General features: G+C 36.4%; 1 protein-coding gene across 2 annotated transcripts in view; it reads left to right on the top strand.

The window, feature by feature from the left end:
• The window catches only part of GUCY1A2 (guanylate cyclase 1 soluble subunit alpha 2), a 286,323-nt gene that overhangs the window by 186,673 nt on the left and 80,909 nt on the right, over positions 1-18,741 (top strand). For both annotated transcript variants that reach the window (XR_009454357.1, XM_059707959.1), the window contains exon 6: positions 13,826-13,969. Coding sequence is in view for 1 of the 2 variants with exons in the window: in XM_059707959.1 (XP_059563942.1) it covers positions 13,826-13,969 (144 nt within the window). In the remaining variant the exon portion in view is untranslated. The remainder of the gene's footprint in view (positions 1-13,825; positions 13,970-18,741) is intronic.

The following is an 18,741-nucleotide window of genomic DNA, read 5'->3' as shown; positions in this document are numbered from 1 at the left end:
AAGATGGGTCCACAGTTCATCTGCATGGCTTAGTTTTATCTAAATAACCTGAGCCACAATATGAAGTTCATGAAGACAAAAGTGTTGCTTTAAGTCATGTCGACTTGTGCCATGTCTTGACAAACACTATGAAACTGAACCTAAAATGTTTATCTTTTTATATTCTAATATGACATCCGGGATTTTTTTTCTCTATATTCAGAGAACATTTCCGTTTACTCTTGTGGCAAATTCTGAAACAGTTAAAAGGCTAAAATAATTTGGATTGCCAAGCAGAAATTGAAATTGATAAAAGTGTCTTGCTGAATTTATCAAAGTGTTTTGGGGCTGTTGTTTATATCCCTGTTGATTTTTAATTCCCTAAAGAGGTGGCAATTGCTAAGATATTGATGTTTTTGATTTGTAGAATACTGAGTATTATGGACTGAATGTGTGTGTCCCCGAAAAATTTAATTATTGCAGCCTGTCTCCCAGTGTGATGGTGTTTGGAGGTGGAGCCTATGGAGGGGAATTAGGTTCAGGTGAGATTATAAGGACAGGGGCACAATGATGGGATCTGTGTCCTTATAAGAAAAGTAAGAGATCAAAATTCTCTCTGCCAGGTGAGGGCCCTCACCAGTGAATGGAACCAAACTGGCCAGGACCTTGATTTAGGATTTCTCAGCTTCCAAAATTGCCAGAAAGAAAACTCTGTTTTTAAGCCACCCAATCTATGGTATTTTGTTCTATCGGCCTGTATGCAATCAGACACAAAGGAAATGTGTATCAGTTCTGAAAACAGTCTGGAAATTTATGATGCATGTCTCTAGCAAGTTTTCTTAGTGTATTCAGTCCATGCTGCTCAGATTTCCGATGTCCGTAAGGGTGAATATTACACCATGATGCCGTATGCAGTTTATGTCATTACAGAATGTCTAACTTTTGTGTGTCCATAAACTGTAAAGAAGTTCTGAGCTAAGCTGTTTGTCACTAACATCTTTTTCAGAATAGTATGGCAAACTAGCTTTTATTTGTGTCCATTTTGCAAGTTTTACCACATAGTGAATTACTTCAATATGTTTATTTTAAAAATCCACCTAAAATACCAACTTTTCTTCATAAAGAATTATTGTCATTAAGTAACAATTTATTTTACCCGGAGTTCCTTTAGCAGAGGATTTCTGGCATGCTTCAGAATGGGACTATGTCAGTTATGTTCCCATTAGGGTTTATCATGCCTGGCTATTGTATGAGTTTATGAAAATAGAAATTGATCTAGACCAGAGACTTCTCACTTACACTTACCTGATAGGATAGCATCAATGCCATCAGCAAATTGTATTGAATTTGATAGTTTCTATTGCCTTTTTCACTAAACCTTTAATGAATGCTGTGCTGTAGGAGAAACATTGTACACAATCCTCCCTCTGTTTACCAATTAACAACAGTGATTTAAAGGGTACAGATTCCTTAATGCAACATGGAACTAAAGTGATGGAATTCACATTTACTCAATACAAACTGTGTTCCAGATGCAGTGGAAGATGCCTTAATTGTGATATTTGTTTTCCAGGAGATCCCTGAGGGATGGGTGCTGTTATGTCCTTTTTGAAGATAGGTGTAGCAAGTGGCAGAGATATTATTGGAATTTAGTTCTGATTCAGCTAAAAGCTTGTATTTTAGAAAATAACGGCAGAAATCATTTATGAATCAGATAGCTAGTGTTCCTAATTAGTTAGAGGCAGAAATAGGACCAAAGATTGTTCTAGCATTTATCTATGTATACTTCATAAATTGGTATCCTGTAACTTTGACAATCCCCAGGAAAATTTTATACCTTTAAAATGAGAACAACAGTATGTCACAGGATTGTTCACAGGGTGAAAAAAGCTAATAGCAAAAGACCTTTTTATTATGAACAAGAGACCCTTGACATAATAGTTGGAGGGTGAGCTTAAATTTTTAAATTGCAATTTGAATTTTAGCCTAGAGTTAAGAATATAACTAGCCTCCTTTTTAAAGACATTCAACAAATCTGCACTACTTATTAGTATGTGTGGCCTTTATAAAGATTTGTTCTCTCTGGCTCAAGGAGAATAGAGAGGATATTTATGCAGAAGTTAGAAATTTCAGCTTAGTGGAAGATCCTTATGAAAGTCAGTGTCCCAACAATGAAATACATTGGCTGCAGCTGTAAGATCTGGTCATTGGAATGATTAAAACACAAGCTACAATCTTTTGATGGGATTGACAGCAGAAATTCTCACAAAGTCATTTCATTCTATGAGATTCTAGATTCTAGATACTCAGTGTTGGAGCTGTATTTGGTTGGCTAGGAACATGTCCCCAAAGTGCAAATCAATCCTTCTGACTCCCTATTAATAGGTTATTCGTGCATGGTAAATGATTTCGGTATATGTTTATTTTATAAACATTTTTAAAGTGGAAGAAATGATAATGTAACTTTATCTTAAATTCGAGTGTTTGGTGGTGAATGTTTATATATTTTGATGCATTTTCCAAGCTTTGAATTGTTAACATGGCTTTGAACAAGTTGGAAAACTAAGAAATCACTGAGGCAAAATTCTTGTTAGATGGCTGATCCAGGTGGTGTGTGTGAGTGTGTATGTGCCTATGTGTTGAAATCAATGAAAGCTACCTATTAAAATAATGCTTTTCTTAAAATAATGAAAAGGAATATTCTAAAATATATTCCTTTGACTTTCAAAGTTTGATATTGTACAGATTTTTTTCCCGTTGTCATAAAAATAAAACCGTATGCTTCTCCCTTTTCCACTTATTACTAGTGTCACTGCCTTGTAAACTGTAGGTCCTATTTCAGACCTCGGATAAAAGAAGGTGCTTTGACCATTAGGAAGAAGTCAGACCAGCACTATTGAAGCTGCGTATGACAGTGCAATCAATGACAGTGAAATATAGGGGGAAGGGTATTAGATATCATTTTTATTCTGTCCTTTTTACTTAAGTCACATGACCGATCTGTGCCCAGCTTCTATTTCTATAAACTGGAAACAGTGGTATTGGTCTCACATTTTTGTTGCAGGTGATACAGCTGGAGCCATTTATATGAGAGAAGACTAAGGCTAGAGAGAGTGTCTTGAGGAATTTGCTGTGAAGGGAGGGAAGGAGATTGATTGTCTTAGTCCATTCAGGCTTCTAAAACAAAAAGACCATAGAGGAGGTGGCTTTTAAACAACAGAAACTTATTTATCACAGTTCTGGAGGCTGGGAAGTCCAAAATCAAGGTGTTGGCAGATGAGGTGTCTAGTGAGGGCCCACTTGCTGCTTTAGTGATGGCTGTCTTCTTGCAGTGTCCTCATGTGGCAGAAGGGACAAGGAGCTTTCTGGGGTCTCTTTTAGAAGGACACTAATCTCATTGATGAGGGTCGAGCCCTTACAAAGGTCCCCAATTGCCTTCCAAAAGTCGTACAACCAAATATCACATTGCAGATTAGGTTTCAACAAATGAATTTTGGGGGGACACATCCAATCTATAGTAAGGCTAATATTTGTTGAGTGCCTCAAATGTGCCAGATATCATGCTAAATTCTTTATATGATTATTGATTTATTTTATATTTAACCAATAATTATTGATTATTGTCTGTGTTCTAAGTACCAAATTAGGCAGAAGGGCAAAATGGTAGGTAAGACAGTCACGTTTCATACTGTTAGTTGCTTATAACTGAGCATTAGGGATTGACATTAAATAATTAAACAATGCCTAGTTAATGATTAATTAAAATTACAAATTATTACTAGAAGGTTATAAAATTATCTTCTTTAATCTTTTCAGAAACTTTGAAAAATAGATATTATCTCCCATTCACAGAAGAATAAAATGAGATTTTTAAAAGGTTAAACAGCTTGTTTGAGCTCACAAAGCTGATAGGTAGTAGAGTTAGCATTGCTCAGTCCTTTTCTATCCCATCAGGCTTCTCTGGGAAGTCTCACAACTAAAGAAACTGAAGAAATTAAGATTAGCACAATATAAATGATACAGAAGTAATTAGGAGCTAAAACCTACACATGTTTTAGCCATTTCAAGAGTTTTGGTCTTAATCATAGGAGTGTTCCAGCAATTGTGACATCATTAAAGATTTTTGAATGGCAGTGTGATGCAAGTAGATTTGCTTTATAAAAATCACTTTAAAATATTTTATTGATTTTTCACAGAGAGGAAGGGAGAGAGATAGAGAGCCAGAAACATCGATGAGAGAGAAACATCGATCAGCTGCCTCCTGCACATCTCCCACTGGGGATGTGCCCGCAACCCAGGTACATGCCCTTGACCGGAATTGAACCCGGGACCCCTCAGTCCGCAGGCCGACGCTCTATCCACTGAGCCAAACCGGTTTCGGCCTTAAAAATCACTTTAAAATAGGGTGGGGTATAGGTTTGGATAGTTATTAGACAAAAGTAGAACATAAAGATAGTTTTGCCATAATTTAAATACATACCTTACCTGGGCTGGCAAGATACAAGAGGCTTAAGTCAATATTAAAACTCTGAGTGAACTGGTCAAGTTTGTCTAGTTAGTGGAAATACTTCCATTCCATTGTTTGCCCAATCACTGGAATATGTTCTTATTTTGGCATTATGTAGACTTAACCTGAGTTGATAGAATAGACATATTTTGGAGTCATTTAACAACTACTGAGTTTTAAAGGTAATTTATACATTATCTCTATTGACATAGCTCTTGATAGAGATGTTTATAATACAATTTGACTCAGTCATAATTCTTGAAGTGTCTACTATACTAGCACTCTGCTAGTCCCTGTGGGACTTAAAAAAAAAAGATAGCCAACATATTGTCTTTGTCTTCAAAGTTAAATGACTTAGCCATCTAAACAGGATGATAATAAAAAAGTACAAACACAATGACTGCAGTATAAGAGGTGTAGAAGCCAAGTTTTATTGGGGTTCTAAAAGAAGCAAAGATGATATCCTACTGAAGGATTGGGGACACTTTCAGAAAAAAAATGACTTGAAAGGTGGATGTGGAAATGTGACAAATTTGGCTCATGGAAGAGGGGTTGGGGAAGGCTTGTTTTCTAAACTGTAATTCATCTGGATAAAAGAAAGTAATTCCATAGATACCTGAGGCTATTGGGATTTATGGACGTTAGCTTATGGTTATTTAAAAAGTGAATTTTTAATATTTCCACTTGATTTACTAACTGGGCTGTCCTATCTACTTCAAGAAAAAAGACTTTATTTTTCCTAAAGCAGTTTTGTGTTTACAATAAAATTGAGAGAAAGGTACAGAGATTTCCCATATACATCCTGCCCCATCGTCTTCGGAATTATCAACATCACTCACCAGAATGGCACATTTTTACCAAGGATGAAGCTACATTGATGCAAGACCCGAAATTCATAGTTTATCTTGGGGCTCACTCTCATATTTCACAGTCTGTGGGTTAAGGCAAATGTATAATGGCATATATCCATCATTATAATATCATACAGAGTATTTTAACTGCCCTAAAAGTTATCTCTGCTTCACCTGTTCAACCCATCCCCTCAATCACAGGCAACCACTGGTCTACTTACTGTCCTCACAGTGTTACTTTTCCCAGGAATTTATATAGCTGGAATCGCACAGCATGTAGCCTTTTCAGATTTGCTTCTTTCACTTAGTAATGTGTGTTTAAGTCTCCTTGTGTTGTCATGGCTTGATAGTTCATTCTCTTTAGTGCCAAATAATATTTTGTGCCTGGATGTACCACAATTTATTTACCTGTTTATGTACTGAAAAGTCATCTTGATTGCTTCCACGTTTTGGCAATTTTATACAAAGCTGCTATAAACACCTGTGTGTAGGTTTCTGTGTGGACATAAGTTTTCAACACCTTTAGGTAAACACCAAAGAGCACAATTCCTGAATCATATGGTAAGGATATGTTTAGTTGTGTAAGAAATCACCAAAATGTCTTCCAAATAGACTGTACCTTATTGCATTTCCAGCAGCAATGAATGAGAGTTCCAGTTGCTTCACATCTTCATCAGCATTCAGTGTTGTTCGTGTTCTGGATTTTGGCCATTTTAATAGATGTGTAGTGGTGTATCTCAGGATTGTTTTAATTTGTGTTTCCCTGATGACATATGATGTGAAGATCTTTTCATATTAACTTTTTCCATCTGTATATCTTCTTTGGTGTCATGTCTGGTAAGGTGTTTGTATCATTTTTAAAAAATCAGATTTTTTTAATTGTTGAATTTTAAGAGTTCTTTAAATATTTTGTATAATGGTCCTTTATCAGTTGTGTCTTTTCCAAATATGTTTTCCCAATCTGTGGCTTGTCTTCTCCTTCTCTTGATATTGTCTTTCATAGTGCAGAAGTTTTTAATTTTAATAAAGTTTAGCTTATTAGGTTTTTCTTTTATAGATTGTGTCTTTGTCTTTGTTATTGTATCCAAAAAGGCATCACAATACCCAGGGTGGTCTAGGCTTCCTTTTATGTTATCTTCTAGGAGTTTCATAGTTTTCCATTTTATATTTATGTCTGTGATCATATTGAGTTCATTTTTGTGAAGGGTGGAAGGTCTGTGTCTAGATCCTCTTTTTTTTGTTTTTTTTTGTTTTTCCTTGTGGATGTCCAGTTGTTCCAGTATCATTCGTCGTAGAGACTACCTTTGCTCCATATGTTGTTTTTCTACCTTTTTCAAAGATTAGTTGACTATATTGGGGGTATATTTATGCGATCTCTATTGTGTTCCACTGATGAATTTGCTTATTCTTCCACCAACACCACACTGTCTTGATTACCATAACTATATAATAAGCCTTGAAACTTCACTGTTTTGACAACAACTAACATTGTTTAGAATTCATTATATGTTTACTAAAAATTATAGCAGACATTCACCATATTCTGGGAAAATGTTTATAATTCTGGTAAATCAAGAATCTCTGGAAACTTTGTTTTTAAAAATAATAGACTCAGTACTTATTTTTATAAAAAGTGAATGGATAGATTTTGGATAGTAACTGAATATAAATGCAGGGGTGGGAAGTATAGAAAGTTTGTAAAGATCATTGAGTTATTCATTGTGATTGGGACATGGACTAAATTAAAGTGATAGTGGTGAATAAAAGTGGACATTGGAGTCATACTAGTGAAGATCTTAGAAGAAGGTTTACTATACAAGGGAAAGAATTGTTCAGTCTCCCACATCTAACTTGAGAATTTAGAAAGAAATTTTGACTGGGTATTTGGATGTATTTTTCTTTGCTAATCTGCCTCGGTATTCAATAATCATGATAAACAACCTGGAGCCTGGCAACAGTATTTTCTTCATGATTGAGATTCCTGGGCAGAACTGAAATGTACTTTGATAGATCTACTGAGAGCTTTATCAGGAAAAGAGCTTTCTTTGATAGGCAGTCATTTGGGTTCTATTTTCCCTCATTTGGGAATAGTTCCCAGGCTAAATCACTGTTCTATTTATATCCATGACCTCCTTTTCGATGCTGTATCAGCTGAGCACTACAGAGACTTCCTTAAGAGAAGTAGTATTTGGGTCAGAAACATCAACTAAAGTGAGTGTAATTAGATAGATTTTATTTTTAAGGAATGAAGATCTTTTTGAAGCTTTGTTAGTAAATTTTTAAAGTTGTTTACATTTGAATTGCTAAACCATTATGCACAATTCACTTGGAAGTATTTAATTAAACTCAACAAACTTACTTTGGATCATTGAATATCTACTGTGCTAGCATTTGGGGTGTATGTGTGGGGACCAGAAGTTGTAATCTAAGGTTCTGACAAATAAGGAAGTATCTGGAGAAGTTTATTGTCCCTATGGGTAGAGTGAAAGAGAGAGGAGTATATAGGAATGAATGGCTGGAGTTCAGGATAGAAGTGCTTTTCTCTTTTCTGAAAGCTCATTGGCTCTTAAAAGAAGTGACTATCTAGATAAATGTTGTAATATTTTTAACTCACATCATATACCACAAGTCTTCAAATTTTGAGAATCATAAAATACACCATAAAATACACGTGAAAATGCCTATAGCTGGGAGTCTGATTTAGGTGGGGCATGGGGATCTAATTTTTACCAAGTACTTTTGGGTGATTCTTACACAGGGGGTCCTGAGAGTTGCATTTGAAAAGCTTTCTGAGAGGACAATTCCTGGGAAATAATTTCAGAGTTTCCCCAAAATGTAGAAATTAGATATAATTTAAACAATTGATAAAACTCTTACTTAGTATTCTGACCCTTTGCTCCTTCTTTAGCGTTAGGTCACAGGGCTGTGGCAATATTCAGGCTACCCCATCCTGCCAGTCATCACCTGTGATGCCTCAGTTTTCTCTGGAATCTCTGGTACTGGTGAGTGATCTGCATTCAGGAGGGAAGCACCCCACCACACCCTGTTAATGTTGGGTGCAATGCCTTACAGAGACCTGGTTTACAGTGGAATAGAAGTCTCAGGCAATAGCTGGTATGGGGGTTTGCCTGGCAAATATGCCATCTTCTCAATGGCAGCTAAATAGATTAGGAGAGTGATGGAAGTGGTGGATGAAAAGCAGGTGGAAAGACAGGGATCCTGGAAAAAGAAAAGGTGGTGGAGGAGGAGGTACAAGTGAAGATGATGGAATGATGTCCATGGGGAGAGGAATAGAAGTTGTGAAAGAAAATAAAGTGTTAGGGGTAAAGGAGGTGGTAAGGTTGTGGCCACTGGATATGATGCCTTCAAGGACTTCCTTCAGTCTGGATTTAGGGGCAGTGAATGCTCAGGCTGGCAGGGCCCTCCTCCAGTGGGAACCCACATTTGGGCAAATGCAGTGGCACTTGAGTGAGGGTACAAGATTCATCAATTAAAATGTACCCACATTCTGGGACACCACCTTTTGGAATAAACCCTCCAACAACCATGCTTATTGGCTTCCATGCAGATTTCCTGAGGTTCATATCAACTAGGAGTGAAAGAGTTCAGATATCTCAGGACAGGCTACAAGATTGCTGTGGCTATTCGAGGTGTTTTTTGATTACATATAAATTTTTGGGGTATTTGTTCTAGGTCTGTGAAATATGACATTGGTATTTTAATAGGGCAATTTACAATAGCTAATATTTGGAAACAGCCTAAGTGCCCATCAGCAGATAAGTAGATTAAAAAACTGTGGTACATCTACACAATGGAATACTATGCAGCTGTAAAAAAGAAAGAACTCTTACCATTTGCAAAACATGGATGTACCAGAGAGAATTATGCTAAGAGAAATAAGCCAGTCAGAGAAAGACAAGTATCACATGATGTCACTCATATGTGGACTCTAATGAACAACGTAAACTGATGAACATAAATAGACCCAGAGATATAGAAACATCAAACAGACAGTCAAACCTCAGAGGGAAGGCATGAGAAGGTGGGGAGGGAGAAGGGAAAAGATCAACCAATGAATTCATATGCTTATACAGCATGACCCATGGACACAGACAATAGAGTGGTGAAGGCCTGGGGGTGGGATGGGGTGGTGAGGTCAATGGGGGGAAAAGGGGACATATGTAATACTTTCAACAATAAAAATAAAAATAAATAAATAAATAAATAAATAAAACTAAAGTAAATAAACGGAGTGAATATGTAAGAAGTTTGTTTCTGCCTTAACCAGTTTTGCTCAGTGGATAGAGCGTCGGCTTGGGAACTGAAAGGTCCCAGGTTCGATTCCAGTCAAGGGCATATACCTTGGATGTGGGCACAGCCCCAGTAGGAGCTGTGCAGGAGGCAGATGATTGATATTTCTAACTCTCTATCCCTCTCCCTGCCTCTCTGTAAAAAAAAATCAATGTAATATATTTTTTAAAAATTTTTAAAAAATCTTATTTCTGAAATGAGAGAATTTTGACAATAAGGGATTGAGAAGAAGCTATATTGAGATAGGCCACTTCTTTAAAGTTTGATAAAGACAGCTATAAAAATAATTGTGGGACAACATTTGTACATAGTATTTTTAGTATTTAAACCTCCTCTTCTATGTTCAGAAAGAATATAAAGTTTGCAGACATTTGCATAGCACTGTTTTTTCTATCTCCATGCATAGCCATCCTTATTTTCATTCTTATTTAAGAGCAGGTTGGAGAGGCTGAAAATAAAGGAAGTGCACTATTTTAGGTGATCCATTGTATTTAAAATTTTATTTTAAAAACACTGAAGCAATTATAAAGGAATTCAAAACATAGTCAACTTTATGGCAGCTTTTTTTGTAGTACGTTCACAATTTCCATTTGTTTTACTTTGGTTTAACTCAAGGAAATATCCTCAAGATCAGTTGTAATTGATACATAATGCTTTCACTTCGGCAGCTCCTCATGAGGCAAAGTCAACTAATGATTTTGAGTAGAAGCCACTAGAATTTTCACATATACTTAATTCTGCTGAACATGTATAGACCTGATAGTAATGTTTTTTTAGAGAAAAGCATGGAGCTTTAATGGAAAACTGCATCACTAAGGTGGTAGTATTTCAGCCAAGATTTTCAGGTTAAGATGCTGAATACATCTGCAAGGAAAGAAAAACATCACACAAGATATACTGCCTGTTCTTTACAGACACCTGGGTATATGAAAACTTTTGAACTATTCCCTATTCATTCATTATTCACTAGTGCTATTTGCCAAATGTTACTGGCTCTTCTATGGGCACAAGATTGGTAGCATTTCCCCATCCTCTTTATGTTAAGCATATAGCCGTGTGACTTTCTTTAGTGAATAAATCTTGAGAAGAAGCTATATATGTCACATCTGGGCACAGCTTTAAAAGCTAGCGTATAATTTGTCAGAGCTTCCTTTCCTCTGTCATGACAACCAGCTCCAGGTGAGGAGGTGCTGTTAGCCTTGTCCTCTGAGTGAAGAGACATAGCAAGGTCTTTCTCTCCTCTGCCCCAGGCTTTTAACCCACATGAATATGTAGCACGAATCAGAAACAAACCCTTGTTATTTTAGGGAATTCAGGTTTGGAGGTTATTTTGTTAATGCAGCACAGTCTAGCCTAGTATGGTGGACACATCTTTTAGATTTTTTTAAATTTTATTTTGGGTGTTTATGAATAATTGTAAGAATGTTACATTTTACTAAGGGCCATTCTTTTTTGTGTCCATTTATTGACTCTTTCTTGATCCTGTTATTTCTGATTGCTATTCTAACTTCAAATATTTGCGAATTAAAAGCTATCAAATCTTACACGATATGTATGAGTTTTAATGTGAATTTGTTATATTTATGTTGTGTACATATTTATCTTCTACTTATTAGATTTATGTTTTATATCAATTAGTAACATATTGGTTCATCTTATCTGCACTATTATGTTACACTAGAAGGCCTGGTGCATGGCATTCGTGCACTTGGAGGGGGGGTCCTTCAGCCCAGCCTGCGCCCTCTCACTGTTTGGGACCCCTTGGAGGATAAGCCGGCAGATGGACTCCTTAGCGCTGCTGAGGAGGCGGGAGAGGCTCCCCCCACTGCTGCTGCACTCACCAGCTGTCAGCCCCGGCTTCTGGCTGAGTGGCACTCCCCCTGTAGGCGTGCACTGACCACTAGGGGGCAGCTTCTGCATTGAGTGTCTTCCTCCTGGTGGTCAGTGCACGTCATAGCAACTGGTTGTTCCACTATACAGTCGATTTGCATATTAGGATTTTATTATATAGGATACTCCCATGGAGAAAGTGCAACATATAACTAATCCTTACTCTTTTGGTACAATTTCTGGAAATGCACATTTAGTGGTACTCAATAAACTTTTGCTGAAAAGATAATGGAGATGATGCTACTGAGGAAAATGATGACAGTAGGGATTTCAAGAAGAGATCGTGCTCCAGGAACACATATGCACAGAGTGACTGTGACACAATTCAGTTTATACAAATAAATTGACTATGTGTTCTAATATCCGGAAATCAGAAGTTAGTTTTAAAGTACATAGCTAACAGTGTTCTAGATTTTAAAATTGTGTAGGAATACAAAAAGATGAGATAAATATGAGAATTAGCAAAGGGTTTTGTGTTTCAAAGGAAGAAATAATAAATGGCCACATATTAACGTTTATTATTTGCTGAGTGTCTTTCTGAGTGGAGATTCTTTGGGGGGAGTCTATTGTAGTCTTAGGAATAAATTCTTTGCCAATTCACATTGCCTCATCTGTCTGTTCTTATATGATTTTATTTCCATTTTTCTGGCACCAGAAAACAGATCTTGAAGTGAAAATTTTGAACTTCATTATAGGCCTAAGGGTATTGGAATCATTTTTTATGTGTGTTTCCTGATAAGATTCTGATAAGCAAGTGATAATTTTGGTTTCTTAGGCTTCTTAAGTTTTCTCATCATATTGTCTAAGTTAATGGTCACAGAATTTAATGCAGTACAATACATCTTTTAATACATCTATAGTATTAGAATACATTCAAGTGATATTTAATTATTGCTATTAGATCTTAACTAATAGAATATCTTATAATTCTTGGCATATTTAGGATAAAGCATGTCTGGTCATTTAAAGGCATTTTTTTCCTACGCAGATCTACATGACTCTCATGGGGGGAAAAAGTGAAATGAGAAAACAATTAGAATGTCTGTTGTTATAATCATGGTAAACATGGTAGATTAATTTATTCATTTGGTGGATATTTGTTAAATATCTATATTTTAACACCATATAAGCCCTGTGAATACAAAGATAAAAAAACAGATATTGCATTTTTAAAGAGCTTACATCATAACCAGGAGTATATATTAATTATACATAGATACATGTTGATTATAGCCTATGATTAAAACTATAGCAAAGTGGTGTGGAAAGTGCTAAAACAGAATAGAAGAAAGGATTTGTTCTACTAGGAACTAATAGAGGGCCATGGAGGGCTACAGAGAAAATATGATATTGGAATTGAGCATTTTATACAATATTTCATCTCTTTTCTCTAATTAAAATATTAGAACACTTGCCAAAACCGGTTTGGCTCAGTGGATAGAACGTCGGCCTGGGGACTGGAAGGTCCCAGGTTTGATTCCGGTCAAGGGCATGTACCTGGGTTGCAGGCACATCCCCAGTAGGAGATGTGCAGGAGGCAGCTGATCGATGTTTCTCTCTCATCGATGTTTCTAACTCTCTATCTCTCTCCCTTCCTCTCTGTAAAAAATCAATAAAATATGTTTTTTAAAAAATATTAGAACACTTGAAGATTTTACCATCGTATTTACTTTGGATAACTAGTGAACTTTCCTCTGAAAATAAGGTGTGCCCCAATTTTTATGCCTATTCTATGCTTTGGAAATTTGGGAATTTTAACCTGGGGTCAATATTTAAAATATTGAACAAAAGCAATGGCAATTCAGCATGGATGCTGACAACAGAATTAGAACAGGGTCAGAGAGACTCTCACAGTGCCTGTTAACTCTTTAATGATGGGACTATGCATGGGATTGTGCACAGGAATTACTCATCTCAAATATAGCCACTATTGAAGGTTTGAGGAAGATGAGCAGGTGGCTTTGGAAAAGGTCATTATTTAGAAACTGCTTGGATAAAATACTGACGATTCTTCTTTTGCAGAGCATATTATTTTATGTTCCAGTTGTCCTTGATTTCAGGGATCATCCATAGTGATAACGTTGATGAGCAGCCCTGGCATGAGATGCCAGCATTTGACAGAGGCTGTTTGCAAACTCGGCTCTGATTATTCTCAGTGGTCTAATTGCTTAATTTGCCGGTGTTTTGCTGACATGCTTTTCAGCAACATTTGTGATTGCAGATAACTAATCATTTCTATTCCGGCCGTTTATCACATGTTTGCATTTGATTTATCTGATTGCTGCAGGTGGAAACAATAGGTGATGCATACTGCGTCGCTGCAGGACTGCACAGAAAAAGCCTCTGCCATGCGAAGCCCATTGCGCTCATGGCCCTGAAGATGATGGAGCTTTCAGAAGAGGTGCTGACACCTGACGGGAGGCCCATCCAGGTAGCTCTCTCAACACGACGCTTTGAGTAGTAGTGCGTGCTTAACTGAAGGGAGCGAGACATTCCCTTCTGCATCCTACGTACTGTAACACAGATCTAGATAAGTCACGTGCTCAAGGAAGATGAGGGATAGCTAGAGTTGACTCACAGTGCCAGGACCAGAACAAATGGAATTCGATCTAAAACAGGAAAAGGTGTGTGGAAGGCAAATTACCATGGAGGGGGAACAAAGGAGCTAAAGGATTAGATCAAAGGGAAGAACTTGTTTTCGGGGACCAGGTTACCAAATCCAAGCATGAATGATGGTCAGAATCAGAGTCAGAGAAATAATCCAAAAAATGAGGAACAAAAGTAAGAAAATGGACCTGGGCAACTTCCTGTGAGTGGTGTACAGCTATCCCTCACACAGCCTCGGGCCTCAGGGTTCCTTCTGCAATTTTTATGTGACAGAGCTTGAAGGTTGGAGCCCAGTAACTGAGGAAACTTTAAAAATGGAAAATGTAACCTTTGGTGAGCTGTGCGCTTTGTGGTACTGATGGCTCCCTGCAGTCTGATAACTACCAGTGAGAATGGATTAGGTCACATAGCTATCATTTTGCCAGAATCTGGTGGATCCCAAACGTGTTGTCGTTCTGAGTCCTTATAAACCAGAAATCTTGCATTCGGAGATGTAACCTTGAATTTAAGGCAGCCCCTTTATAACAGCTCACTAACTATGAGTTAAAAAAAAATTAGAGAAAATAAAGTCTTAAAATATGAGTACATTTCTAGTTCTGGCATTATAGCAAATTAATCCCTGAGGGTCCCTTCTGATGGAATTATTAAAATGCAGGGTTAACCGTTTTTTAAATGTTGTTTAAAGATTACTAAGCACAACACTGAAGTTGTAGAAAAGAGAGAAATGTGCCAGTCACATGTGGCTACAGATTGAACAAGATTTAAGTGGTGAACTTAAATGAAGTGCTCTGTCATTAACAGTGAGAGTAGGAAACAGTATTTCCTCTCCGGAGGAAGACAACTTCAATCTCACCTTCAGAGACTTTCCACAGATAACATTCTCTGGAAAATCAGTGGCTGATATTCAAAATGAAACAAAATAAAACAAACAAGCAAAAACACACACATTCACTCTGGAAAACAAAGCACTATAGATAGGATGAGAAAAACAGAACTGGAGTGTTGTCAAATATCACAATTTTCAGGCAGAATAAAAACTACAATAGTTAATATAATTAAAGAAATAAAAGTGAAGTTTTAAAATGTGTGGCAGAAACAGTAGATTTGAAAAAGAACCAGAGAACTTGTATGGAGTCAACATAATGTTTTTTTAAAAAGCTCAGTGGATGAATTTAAAAGCAGATTAGACATAGCTGAAGCAAAAACTAGTACACCTAAAGTTAGAACTGAAGAAATTATCCATATTAAGTTCTGAGACAAAAATGGTAAAATATGAATCAGAGAATATAAAATGTAAAATATGAAGGAGTCATGGAGGAGTGAGAAGATGTAATATATGTCCAATTGAGGTTCCAAATGGACTTAATAGAGGCAATGCAAAAAGAAAAAAAATTTTGAACTATTAAAAGACATTAATCAATTCTCAGACACAGTAGTTCTAAAGAATTCTACAAAAGATAAATCAGGAACCCAAAAACCAAACATCTCTTAATGAGACTTCAGGACATCAGAGAAAAAGAGGATTTGATAAATGACAATGGTGACTTTTATCAAAGGATGGGCTATTCAATAAATGGCTTGGGATAATTGGTTATCCATGTAAAAAAATATTAAAATTAAATACCTAGTTCATGAGTCTGCACATAAAGCAATTCTGGATAGGTTAAATGTCAAAGATAACACTATCTATACTACGAAAAGCATAATATGCTAATTAGACTAGACAGATGAACGACCTTCCGGATGAAGCCAGGGCTGCAAGGGCTGAGGCTCTTGCATGAATTTCATGCATCAGGCCTCTAGTAAAACTATAAATTTATTATTTAGATTTTTTGACTTGGAGAACAATTTTTTTTTTTTTTGCAAATAGTAATAATTTTTTGCTACTAGTGTGGCACAACTTCGAAAGTCTGACAGTGCCACTGTTGGTGAGGCTATGGTGCTGAAGCAAACCTCACACGCAGCTGGTGGGAGTGTAAATGGTATAATGTCCTTGGCATTAACCAGCAAGGTTCACTTTATGCCTTTTCTACCACTCAGCAATCGCTCTGCGAGGCATTTGCTCCAGGGAAGCATTTGTGCGCGTGTAGCAGAAGTTACACACACGATTATTTACAGCAATACTTTTCAAAATAATCTCAAACTGGAAATAGCTGAAATATCCACCTACTGGATATACTTACCCCTTGGGATACTATACAGTTGGGGAAATGAATTACTTCAGCTATTAACATCAACATGGATGAATGTCAAAAGCATACTATTGATCAAAAGAAGCAAGTCATAGAGGAATGCTGTAGTTTTACTGCATTTAATTACATTTCACAACTGGGAAAATTTGAAAACATGTGCTGTTTAGAAATACTTGCATGGATGGGAAAAATGTAAAAAAAAGAAAGGGAATGATAAATACAAAATTCGTGATGGTGCTTAATTCAAAGGGAAAGAAAGTGATGACGAGAGGGAGGAGGCAGTAGGGAAAATGGACATAGGGGTCATAGTGTGCAATTATTCCTTTTATTACTACTCTTTAGTGTGCACATATATGTTTATACTTGATCATTTTAAAACGTAGAAAGAGAAAACTCCTACCAGTGGTGAAAACAGAAAATCATGGAGCATTAAAAAACAACAACACCTAGTTCAAGTCAAGACATAATTATCTAGATAATCAAGTATAGGATGGCACTTCTATCAGGGTCAGGAGAAACAGGCAAACGCAAGGAAGCTGTCTCAGATCAGCTGCAAACTGCAAATAGACACATTCCACGTTGCATTCGTACCAGCTCTTACATTTCCAAGACTACCAGCCGGGGAGTGTTATCATTTGGGATGGGTTTTCTATGTTGGATTTTCTTTTGCAGGAGATATGTTTGTATTGATTCATCCTTGTCAAAGCAATGTAAGTGACCAAAGAACAAAAGCAGGGACTTGTGTTTTACAGCGTGCTCCTCTATATTGTTATTTGTGGGAGACACCATTAGCTCTGTCTCATGAATCAGACAGTCTTATTAAATCCAGGAGAGGAAATGTCCATAAAGATTTAATAAGAATGCAGGAGGAGAATCCAAAATATTAAGACCACCTTGATAATTTTAGCTTCATTATTATTTTATATTATTTCATGGTTTGGGATTGTTTTCTTTTGGTACATTAATTTGATTTTGAATTGGCTTCTAACTTGGTGCCATGGGAACATTTCTAAATTTATTGAAATAATCATTTATTAAAAATATTTGGGTGTCACATTAGAATTGATATGTGATCAGTTGATTGTTTATTTTAAAATATCCAAGTTTTTAGGCTATTTAAAATTTAAGCCATTTGAGTTGTAATACTTGCTCAAAAGAAAACTCCCCAAACCTCACAAATTTTGAGAAATAGATTGATAATTTTTATATGCCTTCTAAATTTTTGAGGCACCTGTCATGATGGGGAATAGGAAACTGAATTATTATTATAATTGCTTGTAAATGGTTGATAATATCCTTGAAACATTAACTGTAAAATTGACTGGGTTAACTTTTTTAACTAAACACACACACACACACAGAGAATATAGCATTTCATTTCTTCACTTCAAGCCAATTACCTTTCTACTAGAAGCCCAATGCATGAAATTTGTGCAGGAGTAGGCCTTCCTTCCCCCAGCTGTCGGCACCAGCTTCCCTCTGGCACCCAGGACCCGACTTCCCTCTGGCCCTGGCTTCGCCCGGAAGGACATCTGGAATGACATCTGGAAGGACATTTGGTCTAATTAGCATATTACTCTCTTATTATTATAGATAAGAACTCTAATGAAACTCATGATAGTTATAGACTGAATCTACAAAGCATAATACACAAATATGATCTGTTTATATAATAAATTCTAAAAATTCAGCCCAAAATGACTTTAATTAAAATTGCTTTTAAAAATAGTGACTAAGAATATTTTTTTTTTTACTTTCTCAATATGATGTTATACTAATGCTGCAATCTGCCTATTCCATGTTTCCCTCTCTAGAGGAAGTCTGGTTTTCTTATATCTTAAAATATACACAACTGAAGAGAAGTAAAATCAGCTTCACATTCTCTCTTTTGTTTGAATTAGCTATCTGGTAATTTCACTAAAAAATATGATTTCATGCTGTTCATTAACTTGTGAACCTAATATTACCAAAGTATTTTAAATATACTTTTTTTTATTTCAGAGAGGAAGAAAGAGGGAAAGAGAGACTGAAACATCAATGATGAGAGAGAATTATTGATTGGCTGCCTCCTGCACACCCACTACTGGGGGTTGAGCCCACAAACCGGGCATGTGCCCTTGGCCGGAATCGAATCTGGGACCCTTTAGTCCACAGGTAGACACTTCATCCACTGAGCCAAACCAGTTAGGGCTCAAAGTATTTTGAATAGAGTTTTTAGTGTGTAAAGACTAACTTTTACTAATAATTTAACCACTCTTTGATTAAAATAAGAAAACATTTATCACTGTGCTTTTTTGTTTTAAAAAAAGGTAGTAAGGAAAGGGAAGCTGGGTTGAGGTCTCACTAGAGTATGTGATTAAACATATAGTAGGAAGACAAGTAACATTTTCATGATTTAAAGCTT

This window comes from Myotis daubentonii, chromosome 9 (genome assembly GCF_963259705.1).
Source record: "Myotis daubentonii chromosome 9, mMyoDau2.1, whole genome shotgun sequence".
In the NCBI taxonomy this organism is placed as follows: Eukaryota; Metazoa; Chordata; class Mammalia; order Chiroptera; family Vespertilionidae; genus Myotis; species Myotis daubentonii.
Note: the sequence above shows the minus strand (reverse complement) of the source record. Positions and strands in the feature narration are given on the sequence as shown.